Source organism: Heloderma suspectum, chromosome 17 (genome assembly GCF_057233095.1).
Source record: "Heloderma suspectum isolate Gila_16-S chromosome 17, 16-S_ref, whole genome shotgun sequence".
Lineage (NCBI taxonomy): Eukaryota > Metazoa > Chordata > Lepidosauria > Squamata > Helodermatidae > Heloderma > Heloderma suspectum.
In genome coordinates, this window is record NC_139474.1 from 5082611 (window position 1) to 5106623 (window position 24013).

Below are 24013 nucleotides of genomic sequence, written 5' to 3' on the forward strand. Positions count from 1 at the left end.
TGGAGGAAGACTTCAGGGCATAGTCTGAAGGCACAGGAGGGAGGAAGACACCTTGCTGAAGCTAAGCAGCTCTGGGTCTGGTCAGTGCTTGGAGGGGAGACCCCCTGGGAATCGCATGTAGCCCCTTAAGTTCTACAAGGTGAGATATAAATGTAAGAAATAAATAAACATCAATAAATAAATAAAATAAGACTTAACACACACACCGCATCCCAGCTTGAATGTATGCACATGTGTGTCATTAGGTTTGGTTGGGTGCACATGCATGGCCCTTGGCAGCCCACCCAGTGCTGCATGTAGCCCACAGGGCTGTACAAGTGATGTAGACAAGACTAAACTCAGTGGATCTGACGCTGTATTTTTCCCCCTCCCTCATAATACCAGAACCCAGTGGGTTCAGCCCATGAAGTTAACAGGAGGGACATTCAGGACAGATAAAAGGAAGAACTTCTTCACACAGCGCATAGTTCAGCTATGGAATTCGCTACCACAAGACGTGGTGAAGGCCACCGCTTCTGACAGCTCTGGAGGGGGATTCGACGAATTCCTAGAGGAGGAGGGTATCAGTGGCTGCTAGTCCTGAGGTGATATGCTACCTCCAGTATCGCAGGCGGTCTGCCTACGTGCCTCAGTTGCTATGCACACAAGTCAGGGGATGCTCTTGCACGCCTGTCCTGCTTCCGGGCTTCCCTTTGGGGCATCTGGTTGGCCACTGTGTGAGCAGAATGCTGGGCGAAATGGGCCCTCGGTCTGATCCAGCAGGGCTCTCCTTATGTTCTTATGCAGTGCCTCGTGATTTCAAAGTGAGGCTGAGTGCAGGATCGGGGAGGAATGACCCCTGGCCCCCCACGCCCACTCTCTCAAGCTAGCCAAGCAAAACACAGAAATGTGTGCAGATGTGCCGAATGCGCGTGAATCTATTCAGGCCACAGAGCAGGGGTTTTCTCAACACAGGGCACGCACATGCTCTCAGGGGATCAATGGGTCTCCTCTTTAGCGCAGCTGACCCCCTGCTGCGCATAAGCGCAGAGGGCTCCAGACTCTAGTCTCCTCCGTTCCGTGACTGGGCGCATGGATCATACAAGATTGTACCATCTGCTAGCATTCTCCCCTACCTTAAGAACATATCAATTCAACCGTGCTGGGTGGGGTTACACTCCCCTGGAAGACTCGGCTTCGCAGCTTGGGTGTACTCCTGGATTCAAGCCTGAACCTGGATGCCCAGGTTTCAACAGCAGCCACGAGTGCATTGGCGTAATCGAGGCTGGTGAGCCAACTGATGTCCTTATGTCTTTAGCCTATGGCAGCTCCCTATGTACATGTGTGTGCAAAGCCCAGGTTGAATGTGTGGCGCTGTTGCGGTATTCCCCTTTCTGAGTGGCCTTACTCTCTGCCTTCTCCGTCCCTCCTTCTCCGGATAAATGCCTTCTTCTTCTGCCTCCTCTGGCCCTCCTCCCTCCTCCTCCAGTGGTTTTAGGCACAGGCCAGGGGAGTCCTCTATGTGTCACCTGGAACAATGCACAAGGGACCGGAGCCATGCTCCCGGAGATTCTCCACGGCGGGGAAGAGAGGGCTCGATGCGCATAGCCCGTGTGCACCTTGCATCTTTTGGCAGCATACTCGGCAGTTGACCTTGGGCTGTCCTTGCAGAGAACGCCAAAGCTGGCTGGGCCGGACAAGGGAAGCAACTCAGCACAAAAAAAATGAATCGGCACCCATCACAGGGAGTGCCACTAACGGGAGTAGGCAGGGAAAGGGAGAGCATGCCCAAATAAAAACAAAACCTTGTGAAATGTCCTCAGCAGAAACATACACACACACACACACACACACACACGGGGGGGGGGGGGGCAAAGCAATGAAAGGAGCAATCAACAAAAATGCAGGCAGATGCTAAAAATGGGGGAGAGAAGTGATGGAACCCAGGACAGGAAAAAACAATTCACTTAAGATACTTCAGTAGCAGTACAAAGGGCACCATTCTATTCCTTGCATGTGAATCTTGCCTTTCTTCGAAGGAGCTGAAAGCAGCATACATGGTTCGCACACACACTCACATACGCACATTTTATCCTCGCAATGACCCTGTGAGGGAGGTTAGGCTGAGATGGAAGGAACAGCCAATGGTCACCCAGTGCAAGCTTCATGGCCAGCTGGGGATTCGAATTTGAGTCTCCCTCGTCCTACTTCAATGGTTTAATCCAGTTTTCCCCAACCTGGTGCTCTTCAGAGGTGTTGGACTGCAACTCCCATAATTCCCAACCAGCATGCTGGTTGGGAATTATGGGAGTTGCAGTCCAACACCTCTGAAGAGCACCAGGTTGAGGAAAGCTTGCTCTAACCACTGCACCACCCTGCCTTGATGTTTTAAATTCCTAGAAAGGGAGCTACCAGGTTTCAAGCTGGCTGTGCTTACTCAGCAGTGAAGGGAAGACACTCTGCACATGCTTATGAGAACAATTATTAAGTTTGCACATTCCTCGTCAAAGCCTATTGAAATCAGGCATTGGGGCAGGACTGAGTCCTGGCTCCAATCAAACCCAGATTGAAAAAGTCGTTCAAACATCAGGAAGAAACTTGAAATAGCCTTCTGAAGGATGCTGGGAGGTGGGTGGTGGTCCTATTTCAGTGCCTGAACTTGTTGCAATATAGTTTATAGAAGTGGAAGATCGTCCACCACTCCGCAGAAGTGCTACTTATTTCAGAACACTAGTCATGGATTTTCTGCCCCAGGGGTGTGGAACCTCAGGCCTGTGGGCCAAATCCGGCCCTCCGAAGTTCCCCACATAGCCACGCCCCCTTCCCCTGACCGACTATCTTTTGGTGGTTTCCCAGTTTTTCTGCAGCTTTTTCCCAATCCTAAAAATTGGGCACCTACTTTGTAGACCTTCCAGCGCCAGGTGAAGCCCTTTTGATTCTCCCAGTATTTTAGCATTTTAGCTTCCAAGTCTTTTAGCTCTGGTGAATCTGTATTTTAAATCTCTGCATTGCTGCTAGGTTTTATTCTGGTTGTACTGTCATTTTGTGATTTTAAGCTTTCATATTATGTATTGTTTTATGCTGTGCTTAGTAGATTTAGTTTTTGTGAACCGCCCAGGGAGCTTCACTATTGGGTGATACAGAAATGAGAGGAGGAGGAGGAGGAGGAGGAGGAAGAAGAAGAAGTTGTTGTTGAAATGTCTGTCCTAGAGCTTATCTAGTGGCAGTAATAACTTTCAGCTAAAATACGCTAGAATTTTTCGTCTTTTGGCCCGGCCCTTTTTGCCTTCACCCCCAGCTGTCAGTGGAACGTGGCCCCCGAGAGCTTCACAAAAACTCAGCTTGGGCTGTAAGAGGTTCCCCACCCCGGTGTACACCAACCGAGAGTGGCTCTCCAGGGATGCAAGCAGAGAAGTGGTTTTCCCAGCCTTACCTGGAAACTGCGCTTAGAATCTTTGGCATGCAATGTATGCACTGCGCCATGGAGCTATGGCCCTTCTTAGAGGGTCTGATGTTCAGAGGTGGGCCATTGGAAGCTTGCACATGCCACACAGGGGATCAAATTCCCTTTTTAACATGGAATATGAGTCGGCCTGCAACAATACCACCCCTTTCCCATTCCTACAATCACAATATGGGCTGGAATCCCACCTTCCATCTTAATCCCTCCTCCCATGGGGCGGGGGAGGAGGAAGATCCAGTAGCTAGCTGTTCACATGCTCAATTCATGTGCGAATTGGCGGACAGAATTCAAATATAAACATATCCCCACCTTCCAGATCTGGAGGTGACTTCCTGGCCTAGTCCCATACAAACATCAGAAGATCCCTGCTGGATCGAGCCAAGGGTCCGTCTAGTCCAGCATTCTGTTCACACAGTGGCCAACCAGCTGCCCTGGGAAACCCACAAGCAGGACAGGAGTGCCACAGCACCCTCCTGCCCATGTTCCCCAGCAACTGGAGAACACAGGCTCACTGCCTCTGGGACTGGAGGGAACACATCGCCATCAGGACTAGGAGCCACTGACAGCCTCCTCCTCCATGTATTTGTCTAATTGATGGAGGATAAGAGGAAGTGTGGTGTAGTGGTTAGAGTGTTGGACTGGGACTCGGGAGATCCAGGTTCTTAGTCCCCACTCAGCCACGAAACTCACTAGGTGGCTTTGGGCCAGTCGCTGACTCTGTTTCAACTACCTCACAGGGTTGTTGCGAGGATAAAACGTAGAGGAAGAGGATCATGTACGCCGCCTTGAGCTCCTTGGAGAAAAAATGTCAGGATATAAATGTAATAAAAAAGAAATACAAATAAATGGATTGTAGAAACAAAACTGCAGCTTTAGGTTCTGGTTCCAGAAAGCTGAAAGTTATGAGTAGTAGGGTTGTCACCTTACGGGTTCTCCTTCCCTGAGCATTTCTAAAAGACTGTACAAGCCACGCGCTGCCAAGCCAAACACGAGCCCTGAGCTATGCATGGTGTCCTGCCAGGGGTTCCATAAACTTCCCATTTCTGCCACCTGTCTGGGAACTGCAAAATCTTGTTTTATTTCTATTAAAATATTTCTACCCCCCTTGTCCGTCCCTTGTGGGGCCTTCACGGTGGCGAGCGACCGTTATTTAAAATGGAACAATCAAACAAAGTAGCTTTAAAGCACAGGCACACACTTGCCAATAAAACAGTAAAAAAAAAAAAAAAACCCTGCAGAAAATAGCAGCAATATTATATCAGGAAAAAAAAAATGCACAACCAGAACCATTTCAGATTACTTCAAAGAGTGCCCTGATCAAATGCCTGTCTTAAACAGAACCGTTTTTAACTGCTCGCCTCAAAACAGGAGAGAGAGAGAGGAAGTCAGACAAGTCTCCCTGGGCATAAAACCTTTGGTGCTTGGGCGCAAGAAGGACTTCCATAATACTGGAAGTGTATGAGAAGCTCCGTGCATGAGGAGGCAGCAGAAAGTAGACCTCCATACATTCTGGACTTCAACCCCCAGCGCTTCTGACCATTGGGAATGCTGGCAAGGGCTTCTGGGAGTCAAAGTCAGAGAGCCAGCATGGTGTAGTGGCGAGAGTGTTGGACTGGGAGCCAGGACATCCGGGTTCTAGTCCCCACTTGGCCATGGTAGCTCGCTGGGTGACTTTGGCCAGTCACAGACTCTCAGCCCAACCTACCTCACAGGGTTGTTGTTGTGAGGATAAAACAGAGAGGAAGAGGATCATGTCAGCCGCCTTGGGTTCCTTGCAAGAGGAAAAAAGGTGGGATATAAATGCAACAAATGAATAAAATAGATAAGTAAAGTCCAAGACATCTAGTGATGTACCTTCAGTCCACCCCTGCCTTAGATACCCCAGACTTTGTGTGTGTGTCTGGGATGGTCCATTAGCTCAGTGGCAGAGCCCTTGCTTTGCATGCAGAAGGTCCCGGGTTTGATCTCCGGCATCTCCAGGCAGGGCTGGGAAAACTCCTGCCTGAAACCCTGGAGAGCCGCTGCTGCCAGTAAATGTCGACAATACTGGGCTAGATGGACCCAGGGTCTGACTCCGTAGAAGGCAGCTTCCGATGCCCTGTGTGTGTTTTTCTGTTCCCCCTCCACTCCATCTTTTAACTGTCCTAGCCAGGCAGCAAGAAACAGGAGCCTTATCAAGCCATGCGCGGCATTTTGCTTCAGGGGTCCTGCTGGAATTAATCGCTCGCCCGAAGTTGGAGCCAGGGTTCGGTCCAAGAACACGGCAAAGCACTGGCCTCGCTGAACATGTGCCGAGCGCCTTCCCTCAGGGGAGAAGAACCACCACCAACTCCATGCACAATCTGAGACTCTGCAGGATTAATTAAAAAAAACCCCAAAAGGACACGCAGATAAACAGCGCCGCTGGGTTGACCTCTCATTCCAGAAATTATCCACCAGCACATGAGAAACAACAGCTTCTTCCTCACCCAGACACGCAAAAGCAAACGGGATTATCTTCCCATGCACACGTACACCACAAGCACATTTGTCTGCCTGGGTCAGCATGGTTGGGCAGCTGCCAAGGGCCCACACCCCAGCAGGGGCCCACTGACAAGCATCCCCTGGAGTTGCTCCTCCTCTTTGCCTTTGCAACCTGCTTGTTCCCCTGCCTCTTGCTCTGGCTGAGACAACGTCGGTGGCGAGAAGGAGCAGCAGCAGATGCCCCCGCCTCCTTGCTCCCTGGCTGTCTCCGCCCAACAAGCAAGCAAGTGGTAACAATGATGAGGAAGAGCAAGAGCAGCTGGGGACCGTGGCCGGGAGAAGGACGACTGACTCAGGGAGGGACCAATGGAGGGTGACTTGCCCAAGGGCCCTCCGAAACCTGAACCCAGCACCAGCCTGCCTCCCAAAATGCACCCCGCCCCGCTACATGCACCCCTCCTGCTCCATCACTGAGAAACCACACTCTCCGAAAGGCATCGGATGCATTTTATTCTAAATCCATCTGCTCGCCAGGCCAGCGTTTCCACGGCAACCGGCCGCCCGTCACCCCAGCCCCCTTTCGCCGCCGAGGGGTCAGTCAGCAGAAGTGTCCTCTGCGGCTTGCCGGCGAGCCAACAGAGGCACCGCAGCCAAGCCACCTCCATGGCAACCAGCCAAGTGTGGTTGCCAGCCACCACCTTCTGTTTGCCAGCCTACCTCCCCAGACAACAGGCAGCCGCCGGCGTGCCTGTGTGTGGGTGTTGTGTGTGTGTGAGAGAGAGAGAGAGAAAGCAGCCAGAGAGAGTATCCTTGACGTAAACGAGCCCCATTTGGTATCTTGTGCGAGACGAGGGGTGTGCTCGTGGAGGGATTATGTAAACCCAAAGCATCTGATTGCTGCAGAGTTCCTAAAACAGTTGCCAGCGGCCCCAGGCAAAAGGGAAAAAAAAGAAGGGCAAGCTGGAATGATGCGTGGACAGGCCACCGTTCAAGACAAGTTGTGCATAGGTATTTAGCAGCCCCGATCCTGGAAATGGGCAGGAACCAAGACGCCAGTTAGTTGGTTCCCAGGACTACAGGAAGGGGGGCAGGGCTGGGCCAAGGCATTTTCCGGCCTGAGGTGAAGACTAAATCCATGGACACGGTCCAACTGGCTCCCAGCTCGTTTCCAGGCCCAATTCAAGGTGCTGCTGTTAACCTACAAAGCCCTTCATGGCTTGCGGCCACACTGAGCAGTATCCAAATGGTGTCATTCCGCAAACTCAAATAGCAGTAGCAGAGCTCCGCTGAATCTTTCCGTTACGCAAGCGGGTGCCCATCCCGCTTGCACAAGCAGTTGCGCAAGCAGTTGTGCAACCAACTGCTCAACAGATCGCACAATGGGTGCAAAGCACTTGCGCGACCGGTTGCACGATAGCTGTGAGCAACAGAACCAGTGTGCTATAGCGGCGAGAGTGTTGGACTGGGAGTTGGGAGATCCGGGTTCTAGTCCCCACTCGGCCATGGAAACTCACTGGGTGTCTTTGGGCCAGTCGCAGACTCTCAGCCCAACCCACCTCACAGGGTTGTTGTTGTGAGGATAACATCGGGAGGAGGAGGATTATGTACACACCTTGGGTTCCTTGGAGGAAAGAAGGCGGAATATAAATGCAATCAATCAATCAATAACAGGTTGCACAATGGGCTGCACAAGAGCTATGCACAACTACTTGCGCAAATGTAACTTTAGTTGGATTCTTCCCTTGCTCATAGTTCAGAACCTGGTTTCTGCTAACGTGACATCATTTGCACTAATGGAATGACACAACTGGATACTGCTCAGTATTTAAAACACTGCCTCTTCCCATATGTTGCTGCCCATGCCCTGAGATTGTCATCTGAGGCCTTATTCCAAGTGCCCCCACACACTGAGTTTGGTGGGTGGCTACTCATGAACAAGCCTTTTCTGTAGTGGCCCCCAGAGGGTGGGATGCTCTCCCTAGAGAGGTTCGCCTGCCACCTGTTCTGCTTACTTTTCAGCATCAGGCAAAGACCTTTTTATTCTCCCAGGCCTTCTAGAAGTATTTTAACTGCTGCTTGCTTTATTTTTAATACATCGAATGCTGCATCTTAACATCATCCTCTCCATGTTTTCAGCTGGTCAATTATTTATCTCTTTTAAAAGCTGAATTTCTGTCGCCACTTTTAAAAACAATACTTTTTAATGTGTTTCATCATTGTTTTATTTTCACTTTTATTATGTACATCGCCCTGAGAGGTTCGGCTAGAGGGCAACACATAAACTGAATAAATGAATAAATGAAAAGTACTGGATTGGCAGCTGAATCTTCAACACTGATGATGGGAAAGCATCCTCCACCACATCTGAAAGCAACAAGCTAGCTTGGGGGGGGGGGGTAGAGCTAAGGATATGTAAAGAATCCACAACAGACTCAAACAAGGTCGGACTTGGTTTTTTCCGAGTCGTGCACATTCCTCGGACTTGTGGCCCTTTTTTTACTTTTGGGGAGATCTCACTAGTGTGCATTAGTGCTAATTCACACTTGCACTAATGCATACTTGCACTGATGTGCATTAGCGCTAATTCACACTTGCACTACTGGGTAGTTGCACTAATGCGCATTACAGCCAAAATTTGTGCAAATGTTTTTCCACAAAAAATAGTTTATGGATATTCCTCCAAGCTGGCCCAAATTGCTGCACAATGAGCTGGTGGTGGAAGATGGAATGGAGCCCAAGGGCGCTGAGCTGATGACAAGCTTGTTGAGCGCCACCCCCCAACCAGATTCCTCCAACATCCTTAGCATAAGTGGAACAAAATTATCATAATTCCCCCACCCCAAATCTGATTCCATCAGCGGACCATGTAACAAAAGACACCTGACAATCCATGAAACACAGACGGAACCGATTTAACAAAGTCCGTACATGCCTAGGCAGGGCAAACTGCTTGACATACTGCTCTCTCCTCCAACACCTTGCTGCTGCCTCCCAGCATCTGCCGCCTGAGGCAACTGCCTCACTTTGCCTAAATATGATTCTATGATTCTATGGTAGGGCCAGCCCTGGGAAGGGCCCACCATTTGCCACCTGCCCCACAATTTGAGTGCAGGTGCTGCAGTCTGGAGAAATGGGCCTGCAGAGTGCATAGGAATGTAGGAGGCTGCCGTATAGCGGGTCAGAATATTCGTTTTTCCCTGATCTAAAAGGCTAAAGTGCCTTTATTGGCAGTCAGAACTGTAGGGTAAAATATGGTGGTGTTTTTGGCATTCTGGCCCCACCCCTTTGCCTTTGCCCCACCCCACCACTGCAATGTGGCCCTCAGACTGAAAGACGTTCTCCACCCTTGGAAGAAATCATAATAAATAAAAGGGCCAGAGTGACAGGGAGGAGGGCATGAAAGCCCTGCCTGTAGAGAAGGCAAAATAAGCAGAGCATCCAGAAGATATGAAAGGAGGAGGAGGATGGGAAGGTGGAGGAGGAGAAGATGGTGGAAGAGGAGGAGTGGAGGAGGAGGGGAAGGTGGAGAAGGAGAAAAACAATAACAAGAAAAACAACATCACCTCTAAGCATGAGCAGAATGCATGCACTCCTCTCGCTACTGAGTAACCACAGGCTGTCCCCAGTACAACAGATATTAAGTCGCAGGGCCTTGCTTCCTGTGAGGATGGGTTCCAGGAGCAAGAACTCTCTCTCTCTCCTTTTAAAGAAATCACATCACAGGATCGGCCCTCTGGTGCCAGCACAGGGAGGCAGGGGAATCGAGATGGGGGGGTGGAGGAAGAGACTTCCCCCCTCCAGGGTCTCCCTCTCCCTCCCACACCAGCTTCCCCAGTGCTGGCTGCCTGCAGCGCATGCTGGATTCCTGCCAGTGCAGCAGACGCGGCCATAAACAGAGAAGTAATAGCTGGATAAATGGCATGCAGCTGGGGACCACCTTCCCTTTGACCCATGAGATGTTTGTTTCCTCTGCCTGGACTGATTATCACGGCCACTTCTGCGATGCCACATTCTTCACAGCGTGCTCGGTGCTGTACAGAACATGGAAGGCGGGGCGGGATGCTCCCTGCTTACAATCCACATCGTACTGATTTTTTTCCTTTTAAACTAGGGAAGAGGTGGGGAGAGAAACCATTAATTATGGGGACGGGGGAATCCTAGGCAGCAAGGATGAGTCCGGGGTTGTCCGCGAAGCAGGGCTGTACGAGAACTGAGTTACAGTTTGTCCGACATGACAACTTGCCCATGCACAACCTCAAACACGGATGCGCTTTTCTTGGGCAAAGTTCACATATTCCTGAGCTGCCAATCACATTCAAAGAAAGTGTTTGTCAGGAAAATACACGCTTTTAAAATGTGCGGGGTGGGGGAAAGCTATGCATTCTCATGCTTTGGGCGACAGGGGGCAGTACAAATTTGGATGTGCGCTTTTAAAAAAATGCGCACGTTTCCCGTTTGAGCGGCAACAAAAACACAGCTCACCTTTGGGAACAGGGATGAGGTGAAGCATGCTTCAAGGTGGCACTTAGAGAACCTCTTGAGCTTTGCTGATTCTCTCATCCCAACCACGAAGGCTTTGCGGAAGAAAATCCAGCTTCAGGAGGGGTGGAGGAAGCAACAGTGGAGACTGGTGGCTCTGATGTCAGTGGGGCGGTGAATCCACTCCGGGTTTCAGTCAGAACCACTCAGAACTCTAAAGGAGCCATCCGTTTTATCTAAAGGAGCTATCTGTTGTATCTTCACAACAACCCTGTGAGGTAGGTTAAGCTGACAGAGAATGGCTGACCCAGGGCCACCCAGTAGGAGCGTCGTGACCCAGTGGGGATTTGAACTTGCGTCTGCCCAATCCTAGTCGGAAACTCTAACCACTATATCACACTCACTCCATCTTTTCAGTTCCTAGAAAGAGAGGTGGCTTGAAAGTCAGGCTGTGGTTACTCATCAGTGAAGGAAAGACACTCTGCACATGCTCAGAGGCACTATTATTAATTTATCCGAAACTCAAAGCAGATTCACCACCCCAATGACAGCAGTACCAGATATAAAGTTCAGCAAGGCTATCGCTGAGTTGGAGGTAGCCATGGCTCTCTGGTAGGCGCCTTCCTCTGTCAGGAGGCCCCCTCCGTTTTCCCTGGAGGTAGGTTAGGCTGAGAGTCAGTGACTGGCCCCAACTCAGCCAATGCGCTTCATAGGCGAGTGGGGACTTGAACCCAGGACTCCCCAGTCCCAAGCCAACACTGTAACCGCTATACCACACTGGCTCCCATATATAAATATATTTCTATTCATAACATAGATATAAATTAGCATATTCAGATTTTCTGCAGATTTGTGGCCTGTTAAGTCTGCACCCTGAAACTTGTTAAGTAATGCCCCCTGCGCAGAGACGGAGATGAAGAAAGCGGGCTGCAGGACAGCATGTGCAAAGCAAAGGGACGAGGGGTGCTTAAAGTGGCCACTTTTATTTTGAAGAAACAGCAACCATGGAGCCCCTTGCTCCAGAACCTGTCCTGATCCAAATCCTGATCCACACACAGAGAGCCCTTCAAACCGCAGCTTGGAGAGGCAATTTTCATCAAGGAGACAGCGTGAGGCCTCGGCTCGGACCAGGGACATCCTTCAGACTGGGGGGGTGGGGGGTGGAGGGGGTCATTGTTGCTTTATCCACAAAATAAAAGCAGGCAGGTTAAGCGGGCTTATTATAAAGTGTGCATGGATTGCAACGTATCATTTGCCCCCAAGGAGTGGTGCAAGGGAGACCAGGGAGGAGAATCACCTGTAAAACAGTGAGGACTAGAACACTGAGGAGAGACGTAGCCCAGATAAATACTTGAGGAGATGGCTTTTGCCATTATAGCAATGGGAGAAGAAGAGGGGGGGAACCAAGAGGAGTTCTGAATCCACTGGAAAAGGGAGAGAGGGCAAAGGCAGGCCAGTAAGATATTTGTGTGTGTGTGTGTGTGTGAGAAAGAGGTGAATATTGGTTCCAAAGGTCATAGAGACAACACTTAAGGATGCTAGACTTCCTTCCTTGCCCATCATAGAAATCAGAGTTAGACCCCAGCACATATGGAATTTTAAAAATCACCACTTCCTCCATCACCCACGATTCACCACAAACATGGTGATTCCTGTACAAAGCTTATTCGACCCTACAACAAAGAAAATGTAGCTGGGGATCAAATGCCCTTTGACCCATGAGATGCTGGCCCATGAGTTGCTGGACTGACTGAAATGACTGCTTCTAGTACGCAATACCCGTCACAATGTGCGAGGTGCTGTATAGAACGGGGAAGAGGTAGCATGTTCCTGTCTTACGTTATACAGATGAAAAACAGGGAACAGGGGATGAGATTTGAATAGGAATTCTGAGCTCACTCTCTTAACCTCTGTGATGCAGCAGCTCCAAGTGGATTTATGTATTTATTTTTTTATTTGATGTGTTTTGATTTACAGCCTGCCTATTTACCAAGGAAATGGCGCTCCTGGCAGCCAACAATAACAAAAACCAAAATCTAAAAGTACAAGCTTTGTTAAAACAATCATAAAACAAAGATGTTCAAAACACAATGAAAAAACAAACAATAAAACAACCCAACAAGCCGCCTTACACGCCAAACTGCTTGAATGAAATGTCTCTGCCTGCTGGTGGAAGGACGACAGAGAGGGAGCAAACCTAGACTCCCTCGGCAGGGAGTTCCAAAGCCTGTGAGCAGCCACTGAGAAGGCTCTGTCTTGGGTCGCCATCAAACGTGTCTCTGATTGGAGCGGAACTGAGAGAAGCTCCAATCAGAGGTTGGACCCGATAGCCTTGTAGGCCCCTTCCAACCCTACTATTTTTATTTATTTATTTGTTTATTAATTATTAAATTTATTAATCGCCCATCTGGCTGGTCACCTAGCCACTCTGGGCGATGTACAACATACAATAAAAACAGTTTAAAACAATAAAATTCTACAATAAAAACATTTTCTAAAATACCCTAACCCACCCCAAATGCCTGCCTGAACAACAACGTTTTTAATGCACGACGGAAGCTCATTAAAGAGGGGGCATGACGGAGTTCCCTAGGGAGGGAGTTCCACAGAGTGGGGGCCACCACAGAAAAGGCCCTCTCCCTCGTCCCCACCAGTCTAGCTGTCCTGGCTGATGGGACAGAGAGAAGGCCATCCGAGGCTGATCTTGTTAAGCGGCCTGTCTGGTGTTGCTGGAGGCGCTCCTTAAGACAGGCTGGGCCGGAACCATATAGGGTTTTAAAGGTCAAAACCAGCACCTTGAATTTGGCCCGGAAAACAACTGGTAACCAGTGCAATTCCTTCAGCACTGGAGTGATGTGATCTCGCCGGCGGCTGCCTTTAATCAGGCGAGCCGCCGCGTTCTGTACCAGCTGCAGTTTCCGAACCGTCTTCAAGGGTAACCCCACGTAGAGCGCATTACAGTAGTCTAAACGAGAGGAGACCAGGGCATGTACTACCGATGGGAGCAGATGGTCGGGAAGGAAGGGGCGCAGCCGCCGTATCAGATGGAGTTGATACAGCGCTGTCCGGCTCACAGCTGACACCTGAGCCTCCATAGACAGCTGGGAGTCCAAAATGACCCCCAGGCTGCAAACCTGGTCTTTCAAGGGTAGCCGTTCCCCATTCAACACCAGGTCAACATCCCCCAGCCTCCTCTTGTCTCCCACCAAAAGTACCTCGGTCTTGTCAGGGTTCAGCTTCAGCCTATTCCTCCCCATCCAGCCACTCACCGTCTCCAGACATTTGGACAGGGATTCTACGGCCAACCTTGGTGAAGATTTAAACGAGAGGTAGAGCTGTGTGTCATCCGCATATTGATGACACTGCACCCCAAACCTCCTGATGATAGCCCCCAGCGGCTTCACATAGATGTTAAATAGCATCGGGGAGAGGATGGAACCCTGTGGCACCCCACAAGTAAGTGGCCACGGGTCCGAAACCTCCCCTCCCAGTGCTACCCTCTGGTACCTGCCGGAGAGGAAGGACCGGAACCACCGCAATACGGTGTCCCCAATGCCCAACCCCTCCAGGCGGTCCAGGAGGATATCGTGGTCAACGGTATCGAAAGCCGCTGAGAGGTCGAGGAGAACAAGGAAGGAGCTGAGCATTCACCCCTATCCAGAGCCCTCCTCATATCATCTACCAAGGCGACCAAGGCCGTTTCTGTCCCATGCCCAGGCCTGAAGCCCGACTGAAATGGGTCTAGATAATCAATTTCTTCCAAGTGTGCCTTCAACTGCACCGCCACCACCCACTCAGTTACCTTGCCCCAAAATGGCAGATTTGAGACTGGGAGAAAGTTGTTCAGAACTTGAGGATCCAAGGAGGGCTTCTTTAAGAGCGGTCTTATCACTGCCTCCTTGACGGCTGATGGCATCACTCCCTCCTCAAGGGAGGCGTTCACCACCACCTTGATCCCCTCACCCAGTCTCTCTCTGCAGCTCATAATGAGCCAAGATGGGCAAGGATCAAGTAAGCAGGTGGTCGGCCGTACCGATGAAAGCACCTTGTCCGCTTCATCAGGAGGAAGAAGCTGGAACTGATCCCACAAAACCGGTTTGCCACAGGCCGCCTCTCGCTCACTAACTGTATCCACAGCGTGCAGAGTAACACACCTAATCTGATCAATTTTATCTGCAAAGTGCCTTGCCAAGGCCTCACAGGAGGCCTTAGAATGCTCCAGTGCTTCCTATTCTATGATATGATTCTTAAGCACCTCTTCCAAAGATCCTAAGACTCAGGCAGGCCCATATGGGGGAAGGCAGCCTTTCAAATAGCCAGGTCCAAACCCATACAGGGCTTTATTGGTCATAACCAGCACTCTGAATTTTGCCCAGATGCAGACTGGTAGCCAGTGATTCCGCTGGAACACAGGAGTCACATGCTCCCTTTAACCAGCCCTGGTCAACACTCTGGCCACAGCATTCTGGACCAGCTGAAGTCTCTGAACAGTCTTCAAAGGCCACCCCATGCAGAGCACGTTACAGCAGTCCAGAGCGGATGTAACTAAAAGCTCTTACCTTCACTGCAAAACTTGCCCTGGAAGCCGGTGAGGCTGCAGTCACACTGCACCTCACTGTTCACCACGGTGCAGATCCCGCCGTTGACGCAGGGGTTCTGCTTGGTGCACAGGTACTCCATGTCACTGCGGATGCCTTGACTGCCCAGCAGGGTGGGGGGCATGTCCCCCACCTTGAGGTTGGCCACCATCCCGCGGAACGGCATCTCGTACTTGACGGTGCTGAGGGTGAGGGCCGACAGGCGGACGTCCGGCGGGATGCCCCCCACAAAGAGGTCGCTCTCCACCGTCATGTCGCGCCGCTTGGACTTGACCTCGGCCGTGCGGGCCTCGCCATCCACTACCAGCATGGTCTCCCGGTAGTTGCGGGTCAAGAGGAGCATGTGCCAGCGGTCGTCGTTGATGGGGGTCTCCAGGTGGAGGCTGGCGGGCTCGGCACACGAGATGGTGAAGCGCAGGCGGAAGCGGCCCTCCAAGATCAGCAGCTCCAAGAAGTCGCAGTCCCCGCCGTCATCCAGGTACAGGACTAGCGCCCGCGACACGTTGGTCTTGAGGCTGAAGCTCAGCTCCCCCGTGGAGCCGGCGTCCCAGCGGGCGTAGCGGGCCCACTGGCCCGTGGCGCCCCCGAACTCCAGCGCCGCTCCGCCCGCCCCGGGGCCCAGCGTCGAGGCCACCAGCAGCACCAAGGGCAGAAGCAGATGCGCCCGCCTCGCCATGGCGGCCCTCCCGGCTTGCCCCCGAGGTCCGCCTCAGATCCGCATGAGACAGGAGGGAGTTCCTGAGCGGAGGGAGGAGGAGCAGCAGAACAGCCCAAGCGCCAGAGGAGCGGAGGCGTCCTCCGCCAAGGCAAGCGGCCTGCGGGAGTCGTCGAATGCGGGGAGGGGGCTCTCGCGCAAGGAGGCGCCGATATCCACGCGTCCCGAGACCAGGGTGTGCGGAGGCCCTTCGGGTTTCCCCGTCCCCCCTCCCCGACAGCCGAGGTGACCCCGAAACTGCAGCTCACAGCATCCTGGTCCAGCAAGGGCTTGGTTGGGCGAGCAGAATGTCTCTCGGAGAGAGGGCGGCCCCCCGGACACCCCCACGGGCCAATGATCCCTCCGGATCCACAGAATGAGCTGCCTCCCTCCGTTGCTCGGCCGCCCGTCCAAGTCCGTTTCGAGCTCAGTCCGGAGTACGCATCGCAGAACGCTCAGGCCTGGGAAGAGGGTGGGGGAAAGGGGAGCAGGATGAGAAAAGAAGAAATGGTCAGCCATTGGTGCCGAATTTTTAAGATTGAGTTCTTGGAAGTGATTGGAGCTTTCCCTGAATGGCAGCAGACAAGGACGCGATCGGCTGCCCCTCCAGTCTCAGCCGCCAGGCCTCTCACTGCTTGCCAGAGAACCGTAGCCCTGGTCCCCTACCCATCCACATCACACCCCCTAGAAGAAGGGTGCAAGACCTGTTGCCCTCCAGATGTTGCTGGGCCACAACCCCCAACATCCCTGGCAATTGGGTGTGCTAGCTGGGGCTGATGGGAGTTGTAGTCCAGTCACCTTGGGAGGGCCACAGTTTTCCCACTCCTGTGCTAGAAGGATGTCTGAAGGCAAGTCACCGTCTTGTCCTCCACATCTCACACATATTGTGGGGAGGGAGGTGTTACGCAGCCTTTGCTCAGAGCAACTCCCCTCCTCATGCCCGCTTCTCCTGTTGCCTAGGGTGGAGCATTGGCTGTGCAGTGGGGTCTCAGCCCCCCTGGATCCAGGCTTCCCAGGAAGGGGAGGCAGTAATTCGGTAGGCCTGGTATCTGAGAGACCCGGGTTCAGCTCCTACCCCTGCCAGGTTGCCCTCAGGCACATCCATCCCTGTCGGACTCTGCTCTCTTATCCTCAGTGGAGGCTGGTGGCAGGGGCAGAAACGGTGAATCTGCTCTGGGTTTCAGCCAGTGCCAGTTTTATGTGTTTTTATTTGCTAGGCTGGTCACTGACCCTAACAATAAATGATTGATTGATTCAGAGCCAGTCAGAGCTCTAAAGGAGCTATCCTATCTAAAAGGGAGCTCCTGTAGAGTTCTGACTGAAACCCTGGACAGTCCCATTCTCCCCCCCCCCAATGTCCTTTTCACACCCACTTCCCTGAATGAGATGCCTGTCTCCAGCTGAAAACACACACACACCAAAGAACGGAAGCACCTGGTTACCTGGGTGCCTAAAATTCTTTCCTAAGCACGCAGGAAATTCCCAGTGGATTTCTAGCTAAAACATTGTGCCTAACCTTGTATTTTGGAGTACAGGGATTGGGAGTATTTTCTCCCTCCCTATTCATCTGCATCACACGCTCCATTACCGCAAAATCCTAGGGTGGTGACTGCAGTCTCTACGCAAGATCAGCCTTCCCTATCCTGCTGCCTTCCGGATGTGTTTGGACTGCCACTCCCATAATGCACAGCACATCTCGGGGGCACCAGGTTGGCTGCACACAACTAAGGATGGGGGGGTTGTTTTGTGTTCTTTTAGAAAGAAAAAAAGAAAGAAAGAAACAGCAGCAAAACTCTGCACCAAAAGCCAGATTCTGTGACCACCATTAAAAAAAATAAGTGTATGTTTTTGCATTTGTAGGTCATGGCCGGGGGGGGGGGGCGGCATTCCCTGAGCCCTGGGGATTTTAATCAGCCAGCCCTCTGGCTTTTGCGATTGCATTAGGCATTGCGTCAAGCAGTGTCAAGCTTCTCTGTTCAGCCATAAGGGCTAGAAACTTGTTTGTGTTTCAAAAGGAAAAGAATTTCGAGAATTCATATTCTCGAAATTCTTTTTGAGACTATGAATTTCAAGCCGCATTCTGGGCTCTTGCTTTGCTTGAACAGACGCAGATACAGCCAGACAGCCTTGTCTGGACTGGCTCAGCAAGGAAAAGCTAGCATGTGCACAATTTGTGGGGGAGAGAGGTGTCTGAATGCTTGTGTGTGGGAAAGAAGGCCTCCCCCGTGTTAGAGCAGTAAAAGAAATGTTCTTCTCACCTAACACCATTATTATTATTATTATTATTATTATTATTATTATTTAATGTGTTGCTTCCCACTGTAAAAAACAGTCTTGAAGAGATCTACACACACAAATAACAGAAACCCATAATTTATACAATGCGGGGGCACCCCAAATCAATATAAACCATATCCAGTGCAATAATGCAAATAAAAGCAACACTTTAAAAACATAACCTAAAAACAATACTAAAAGTGTCAAATTCTCTCTCTCTCCGCCAAGTCTAGAATGAATTTATTTATTTATTACATTTATATCCCCCCCTTTTTCCTCCTTAAGGAGCCCAAGGCGGCTTACGTGATCCCCCTCCTCTCCATGTTATCCTCACAACAACAACCCTGTGAGGTAGGTTGGGCTGAGAGTCTGTCACTGGCCCAGAGTCACCCAGTGAGCTTCCATGGCCGAGTGGGGACTAGAACCCGGATCTCCCGGCTCAACACTCTCGCCACTACACCAGAAAAGCAGCCCACAACAACGGAGCTATAACTAACATCCAAACGCCTGGGAAAATAAATATGTCTTTGCCTGGCCCTGTCGGCACCAGGCAGGTGTCCTTGGGGAGAGCTTTCCATAAACGCAAGGCTATCAACAAAAACGCCTGTTCCCAAACTGCCACCTCCACCCCCTGAATTTCTCTCGGCGGGGGGGGGGGGGGGGGCACACAGAGACGGGCTGATGAAGGGTGGGTTCCTGTGGGGTGAGGCAGCCCTTGAGGTATTTGGGTCCTGAGCCATGACAGGCTTTAGAGGTTAAAAGCAGAACTTTGAATTTGGCCCGGAAACCAGTTGGCGACGAGTCCAAGCAAGCCAGGACTGAATGCAGTATTTATTAATGTATTCATTAGATTATTAATCCGCCCCATAACCAGTGTCCTCTGGGCGGATGTTCACACCACCGAACCCCACTCAACGACCCGGCTACCGAATTCTGCACCAGCGGCCGTTTCCGAGCTGTTGAGTTCATCCGAACCCACTGCGCCGCCAGACCCACATCTGCCACACACACATGCCGGATCTTCCCCAACTCCTTCCCTCCTGCCGTTTCTGTGCTCTTTGCATGGGCACCGATGGCACCTTTCCTGAGCCCTGCGCGGGATCGGGGGCCCGGTGTCACTCACCGCACTAATGCAATGCAAATTTCATTCCCGTCAAATTGCCTTTTTGGAATGATTACCCTTGTAACTGACTGTCAGAGAAGCAATTTATTCCCCCCCCCTCTGCTCCCCCAGAGCCCGCTGTTCAGGGAGGTGGTGCATTTGCATCTTGTTACTGCATAAGAGCCTGATTATTTATAGCATGGGGGGGGGGGATGTACTAGAGGGAACGGAGACAGGGTGGGGAAGCAAGGAGAAAGAAAGTGGAGGGGAAGAGAGCTTCCCAGCTTGCAGCGCCAGCCAAATAAATTCTCCACCCAGTGCATCAAAGGAACCCAGAATCTTGGCTCCCATCAGTACTGCAGCGGGGGGGCGGGGTGTGCAAAAAAGTTCCCATTAATTTGTTTCAACTGGATTTCCCTTTTTCCTTTTTTAAAAATTTCCGTTTCTCCTCATAGGCTAAAACAGCATTCCCAACCTGATGCCCTCCAGATGTGTTGGACTACAACTGCCAGCATGCCCCCACCAGCATGCTGGGAACTGTGGTCCAACACACCAGGAAGACTGGGCTAAAAGGAGCCCCTCCTCCGAGGAAGCTTCCAAACCATCGTTAACCGAAAGGCAATGAAACGATGAACTACACGTACATGAGGAGTTGAATGGATCCATTTCTGCCAAGCTGTCCATGATCATTGGTGTGACATCAGACCAGAGGCACATATAGGGGCCCAGAGAGAGAGAGAGAGAGAGAGAGAGAGAGCAGATATGACCTCAAGGGCGCAATCCTATGCATGTGTAGACAGAAATCCTATGCATGTGCAGACAGAAAACAGTCCTACAACTCCCAGCATCCCCCAGCCAGCATAGCTTTGTTGGTTTTGCCTAGAATGTTAAATTAAGGGTGCAATGCTATGCATGTGCTGAGGCATGCTGGAAGTTGTCGGGCTGTTTTCTGTCTACACATGCATAGGATTGCGCCCTAAAGCACGCAGACATCAGAATCCCCAGGTATGCCGTGCCAAGCTCTGATGGCAACTTAAACAAGCATCCTTGTGGATGGAGAGGAGGGGCTGGTCTCCACAGCAACGGCAGGGATACGGCATCATGCAAATGAGCCGTGCGCCGGGGTTATTTATAAATTCTCCCTCGTCTGCTGCACCTCATTGGGTAATGGGCATAATTAACATTCGGCGTCTAATTAGCCAATCAAATTAAATTCCGCACCTGCAATGGGTGCTTGATTGAAGTCGGAGCTCTAGCTGCAGCCTCATTTCTCTCCCCACCACCACCACTCCACCGCACATCTCCAAAGGGCTGCAGAGGATGCAAAGCTGAAGACACCCCCCACACCACCAATAAAAACATGTCCCCCTCTTTTCTACCCTACCCCAATGTTACTAAGTTCAAACACTGCTCTGAAAAGGTGAAGCATGGAAGTGTACAACCAGAAAGACACGGGCAGGATGCGCTCAGGACATCTGGTCCACATCCCCCTCCCCAAAAAGCGATTATTATTTCTATTGTCATTTTCATTACTATTAATACACATGAAGCACCTCAGTTCTCTGTCTAGCAGCCTTACACCATGTCCCACGCCTTCGATGGCGACAGCTCAGCCAGAATTCAACAGGCGAAGCTGCCACGTTGGGGGCAACTTTATCTGTGAAATTGCGGCCCGCAAGTCAGCAGTAAAAGGCACAGGAGAGCCACCCAGAAGACTTGCAGGTGAGGGACAAGAGAGCCTCTGAGGACACATGGAGGGCCTTTGCCTCCACTTTGAGTAAGGAGCATCGGTTTCTGAGCTGAGTTCGTTTTAAAGAAAGCAAGCGCCAGATCCTACGCTTGTTTACTTGGGAGTAAGCCCCACTCTGTTCAATGGGACCTACTCTGTCCTAGGTAAGTGGCCAGTGGATGGCAGCTGCTAAGCTAGCCTTGTTGGAAAGTTATTAACTCCTAAAATGTTTGGGCGGCCTACTGGCCTGCATGCGGCTTTGTTACTCATTTGTGATGTAGACCATGTGAAATAAAAAGAAGACTCGCTTTTCTCTGATTTACCGGAATTCTCTGGCCTGTTTGCTGGGAAGTTTCTGGCCTGTTCTCACCAGCACCGTTGTCTGGGCTGGAGCAGGAGGCAAGTGAACAAGCAGGTTGTAGTGGGGAAGAGGAGGAGCAAGTCCAGGGGGCTCTGGTCGGTGGGCCCCTGCCAGGGTGTGGGCCCTTGGCAGGTGGCCAAACATGCCTACCCTTGGTGCTGGCCCTAAGCACTGCTCACCTTATTCAGCAGGGTCCCGAGACCCTCTGTGTCGCATTTACAGGGGGCTAGAAGTCCACTTCCACCAGCCCAGTTTTACTCTCCTAAATCTGGATGCAACCCTGCAGAAATGTATGTCAAAGCATCAGCTTTAGCGAACAGTACCAACAGCCCTCTGGGCTTCTCCTCCTCTCCCGGGCAGCCCATAGATGTCCACCGTCTCTCCTAGCCAGCCTGCATCCATTTCTAGAGAGGCAATTAATTAATTAAAGATTGATTTGTTTCCAGGGGTGGGGAGCTGACAGCCCAGAGGCGGGTCTAGGCCTCTGTAGAGGCCAGGGCATGCGAGAGAGGGTAGTGGCGGTGGCAGGGATGAATGAATGCCTTGGCTTCCATCTTTGAGACAAAGCGGCCCCTAAATGCACAAGCAAGCCAGTGTCCCCACCCCCAAATGGGGAGAGAAACCCAGGAGTCCTGCTTCCCAGCAATCCGATCTTCCTTTCCCAAAGCCGGCAGCAGGACACAAAAGTCCGCGCTCCCACCTGCCTCTTCTGTAGGAAGCAACCTGGACTGAACTCAAGGCAAAGCTTCACCAGGGTGAAGTCCTGGTGCATGTGAAAGCAGACAGGTCCCTGCCCCAAGGGGCCTGCAATCTAAAATTTAACACAGCCAGGAAAGGGAAGAACAGGAGGGAGAGGAAGGGGTAAATGGGAAAGGAATAGGTGGTGGTCTCTCTTGCACATGCCATTATAGGAACTGGGGTGGGCAATTTGTGGCCCTTCTGATGTTTTGGCCTACAGCTCTTGTGATCCCAAGCCTATGTTGGCTACGGCTGATGGCAAGACGCAGGCCAAAACATTTGGAGGGCCAGAAGTTGCCCACCCCTGTAAGTCTTAATAGGAAAGGTGGGCTTTGAGGATGAGTTTGAAAGAAGGGAGAGGTGTTCTGGGCAGCGGAGGCTGGTGGCTCCAATTTCAGTGGGGCGGGAAATCCATTCTGGGTTTCAGTCAGAACCAGCCAGAACTCTGAAGGACTCCAAGGTTCTGTACCTATTTGGGGAATTGGGTTCAGGGATAGGGTCCAGCACTTTGGATAGCTTCTTTAGAGTTCTGACTGAAACCCAGAATGGATTCACAGCCATTCACAGCCCACCGAAATTGGAGCCACAGGCCTCCCCTGGTTCGGGGCGGCCGTTCCAAGCATTTGGGGAAGCAAGGGAGAAAGGGCAGCATCTTTTGAGGGAGGAGAAGATCTTCAGATGGTGACCAAAAGTGTTGTAGTGAAGCCACGGCTCACAGGGCAAGCACTTTTGTATTGGCAAGGATGCTGACATCATCTGCCACCCCGCCCAGAATGCCCTGTTCCCTCTGAGCTCAGCTCCTCACAATAGCAGTGAGGGAATGCATTTTCCCAACAATATATTGTTCCCTGTTGTAATGCAAGCTATTGGGGGGTGGGTGTCTTGAATATGCACTTCAGACCCATTCGCTTGACAAAAGACCTGCTCCAGGAGGAGATGAAAAGCGCTAGAACTGGTTTGTTGGTATGGATCAACTCAGCTGAATTGTTGGCCTCTCCTTGGAGATGTCACTATTACGGGGGCCGTCATGATGAGCGTCTGCACTTCCCATTTTACTGCCACAGCACACGGCCAGGATAGGGGTTATTTAAAAAACGACACATGACTGAGGGTGGCACAACTTCTGAGGAATATAGACAGAAGGATGTCATGCAGCTTGTCCTACCTTGCAGGGTTGGAAGTGCAGACACATCTGTTCTTCACAGGGGCAAAGGGTTAAAGCCTTCCTAACCCACTCAAAGGTCCTGATCCGGATAAGGGGACCTGTGCCTTTCATTGACTTTTAAAATTGCTAATTGGGTGGGTGGTGCTAAAGTTGGTTTGCTGATACAGAGCCATTTTGGGACTCTCTTTGGGCCACAGCCAGGAAGACAGTCGTGGTGAGCGCCTGCCCCACTACACCACTGATAACCACGAGGCAGAACAAACCAGCCTCTCTGCCTTTCGGATTAGGAGGAGAAAGGGCTTTTCACGACACACGATGCCCAGGCCCCAGAGCCTCTCATTTGAGAAAGCAAAGCATGCATGCCACTTATTGGGATCCGTGCTTCTAAGCCCCCAGCAGCACAGGCCATATCCGCTTTCGATACTGCAGCAGACAGTTCCACAGGCGAATGTGGAACTCCAACAAGACGAAAAGGTGGAAGACAACAGAAGAAGCCAATGTGGCTTCACAAAAAGCTTAGGGGTGACCTGAAAACAAAAAAGGACACATATAGGAAGTGGAAAGAAGGCCAAGTAACAAAGGAAGAGTACAGGCAGGTAGCACAGAATTGCAGGGATGGCGTCAGGAAGGCTAAAGCTGAGAATGAGCTGAGGTTAGCAAGGGATGCTAAAAGCAACAAAAAGGCTTTCTTCAGCTACGTGCATAGTAAAAGGCAGAGGAAAGAAATGGTGGTTCAGCTATTAAATAAGGATGGCAAAACGATAACAGATGACAAAGAAAAGGCAGAGGTGCTCAATTCCTACTCTGGCTCAGTCTTCTCCCAAAAGAGGGTCTATGACCCCGCTGGCAAAGGCGAAGTACAGGCTGAAGGGGCAGGATTGCAGCTTGAGATCGACAGGCATATCGTCAAGGAACACCTCATTACTTTGAATGAGTTCAAATCTCCAGGGCCAGATGAACTGCAT

General features: G+C 51.3%; 1 protein-coding gene across 1 annotated transcript in view; it reads right to left on the minus strand.

Moving 5' to 3' along the window:
- The window catches only part of NRXN2 (neurexin 2), a 426193-nt gene extending 410535 nt beyond the window's left edge, over positions 1–15658 (minus strand). Inside the window, exon 1 of the mRNA XM_084824057.1 lies at positions 14944–15658. Coding sequence (XP_084680183.1) covers positions 14944–15658 — 715 coding nt within the window. The remainder of the gene's footprint in view (positions 1–14943) is intronic.
- Positions 15659–24013: the final 8355 nt, after the last annotated feature.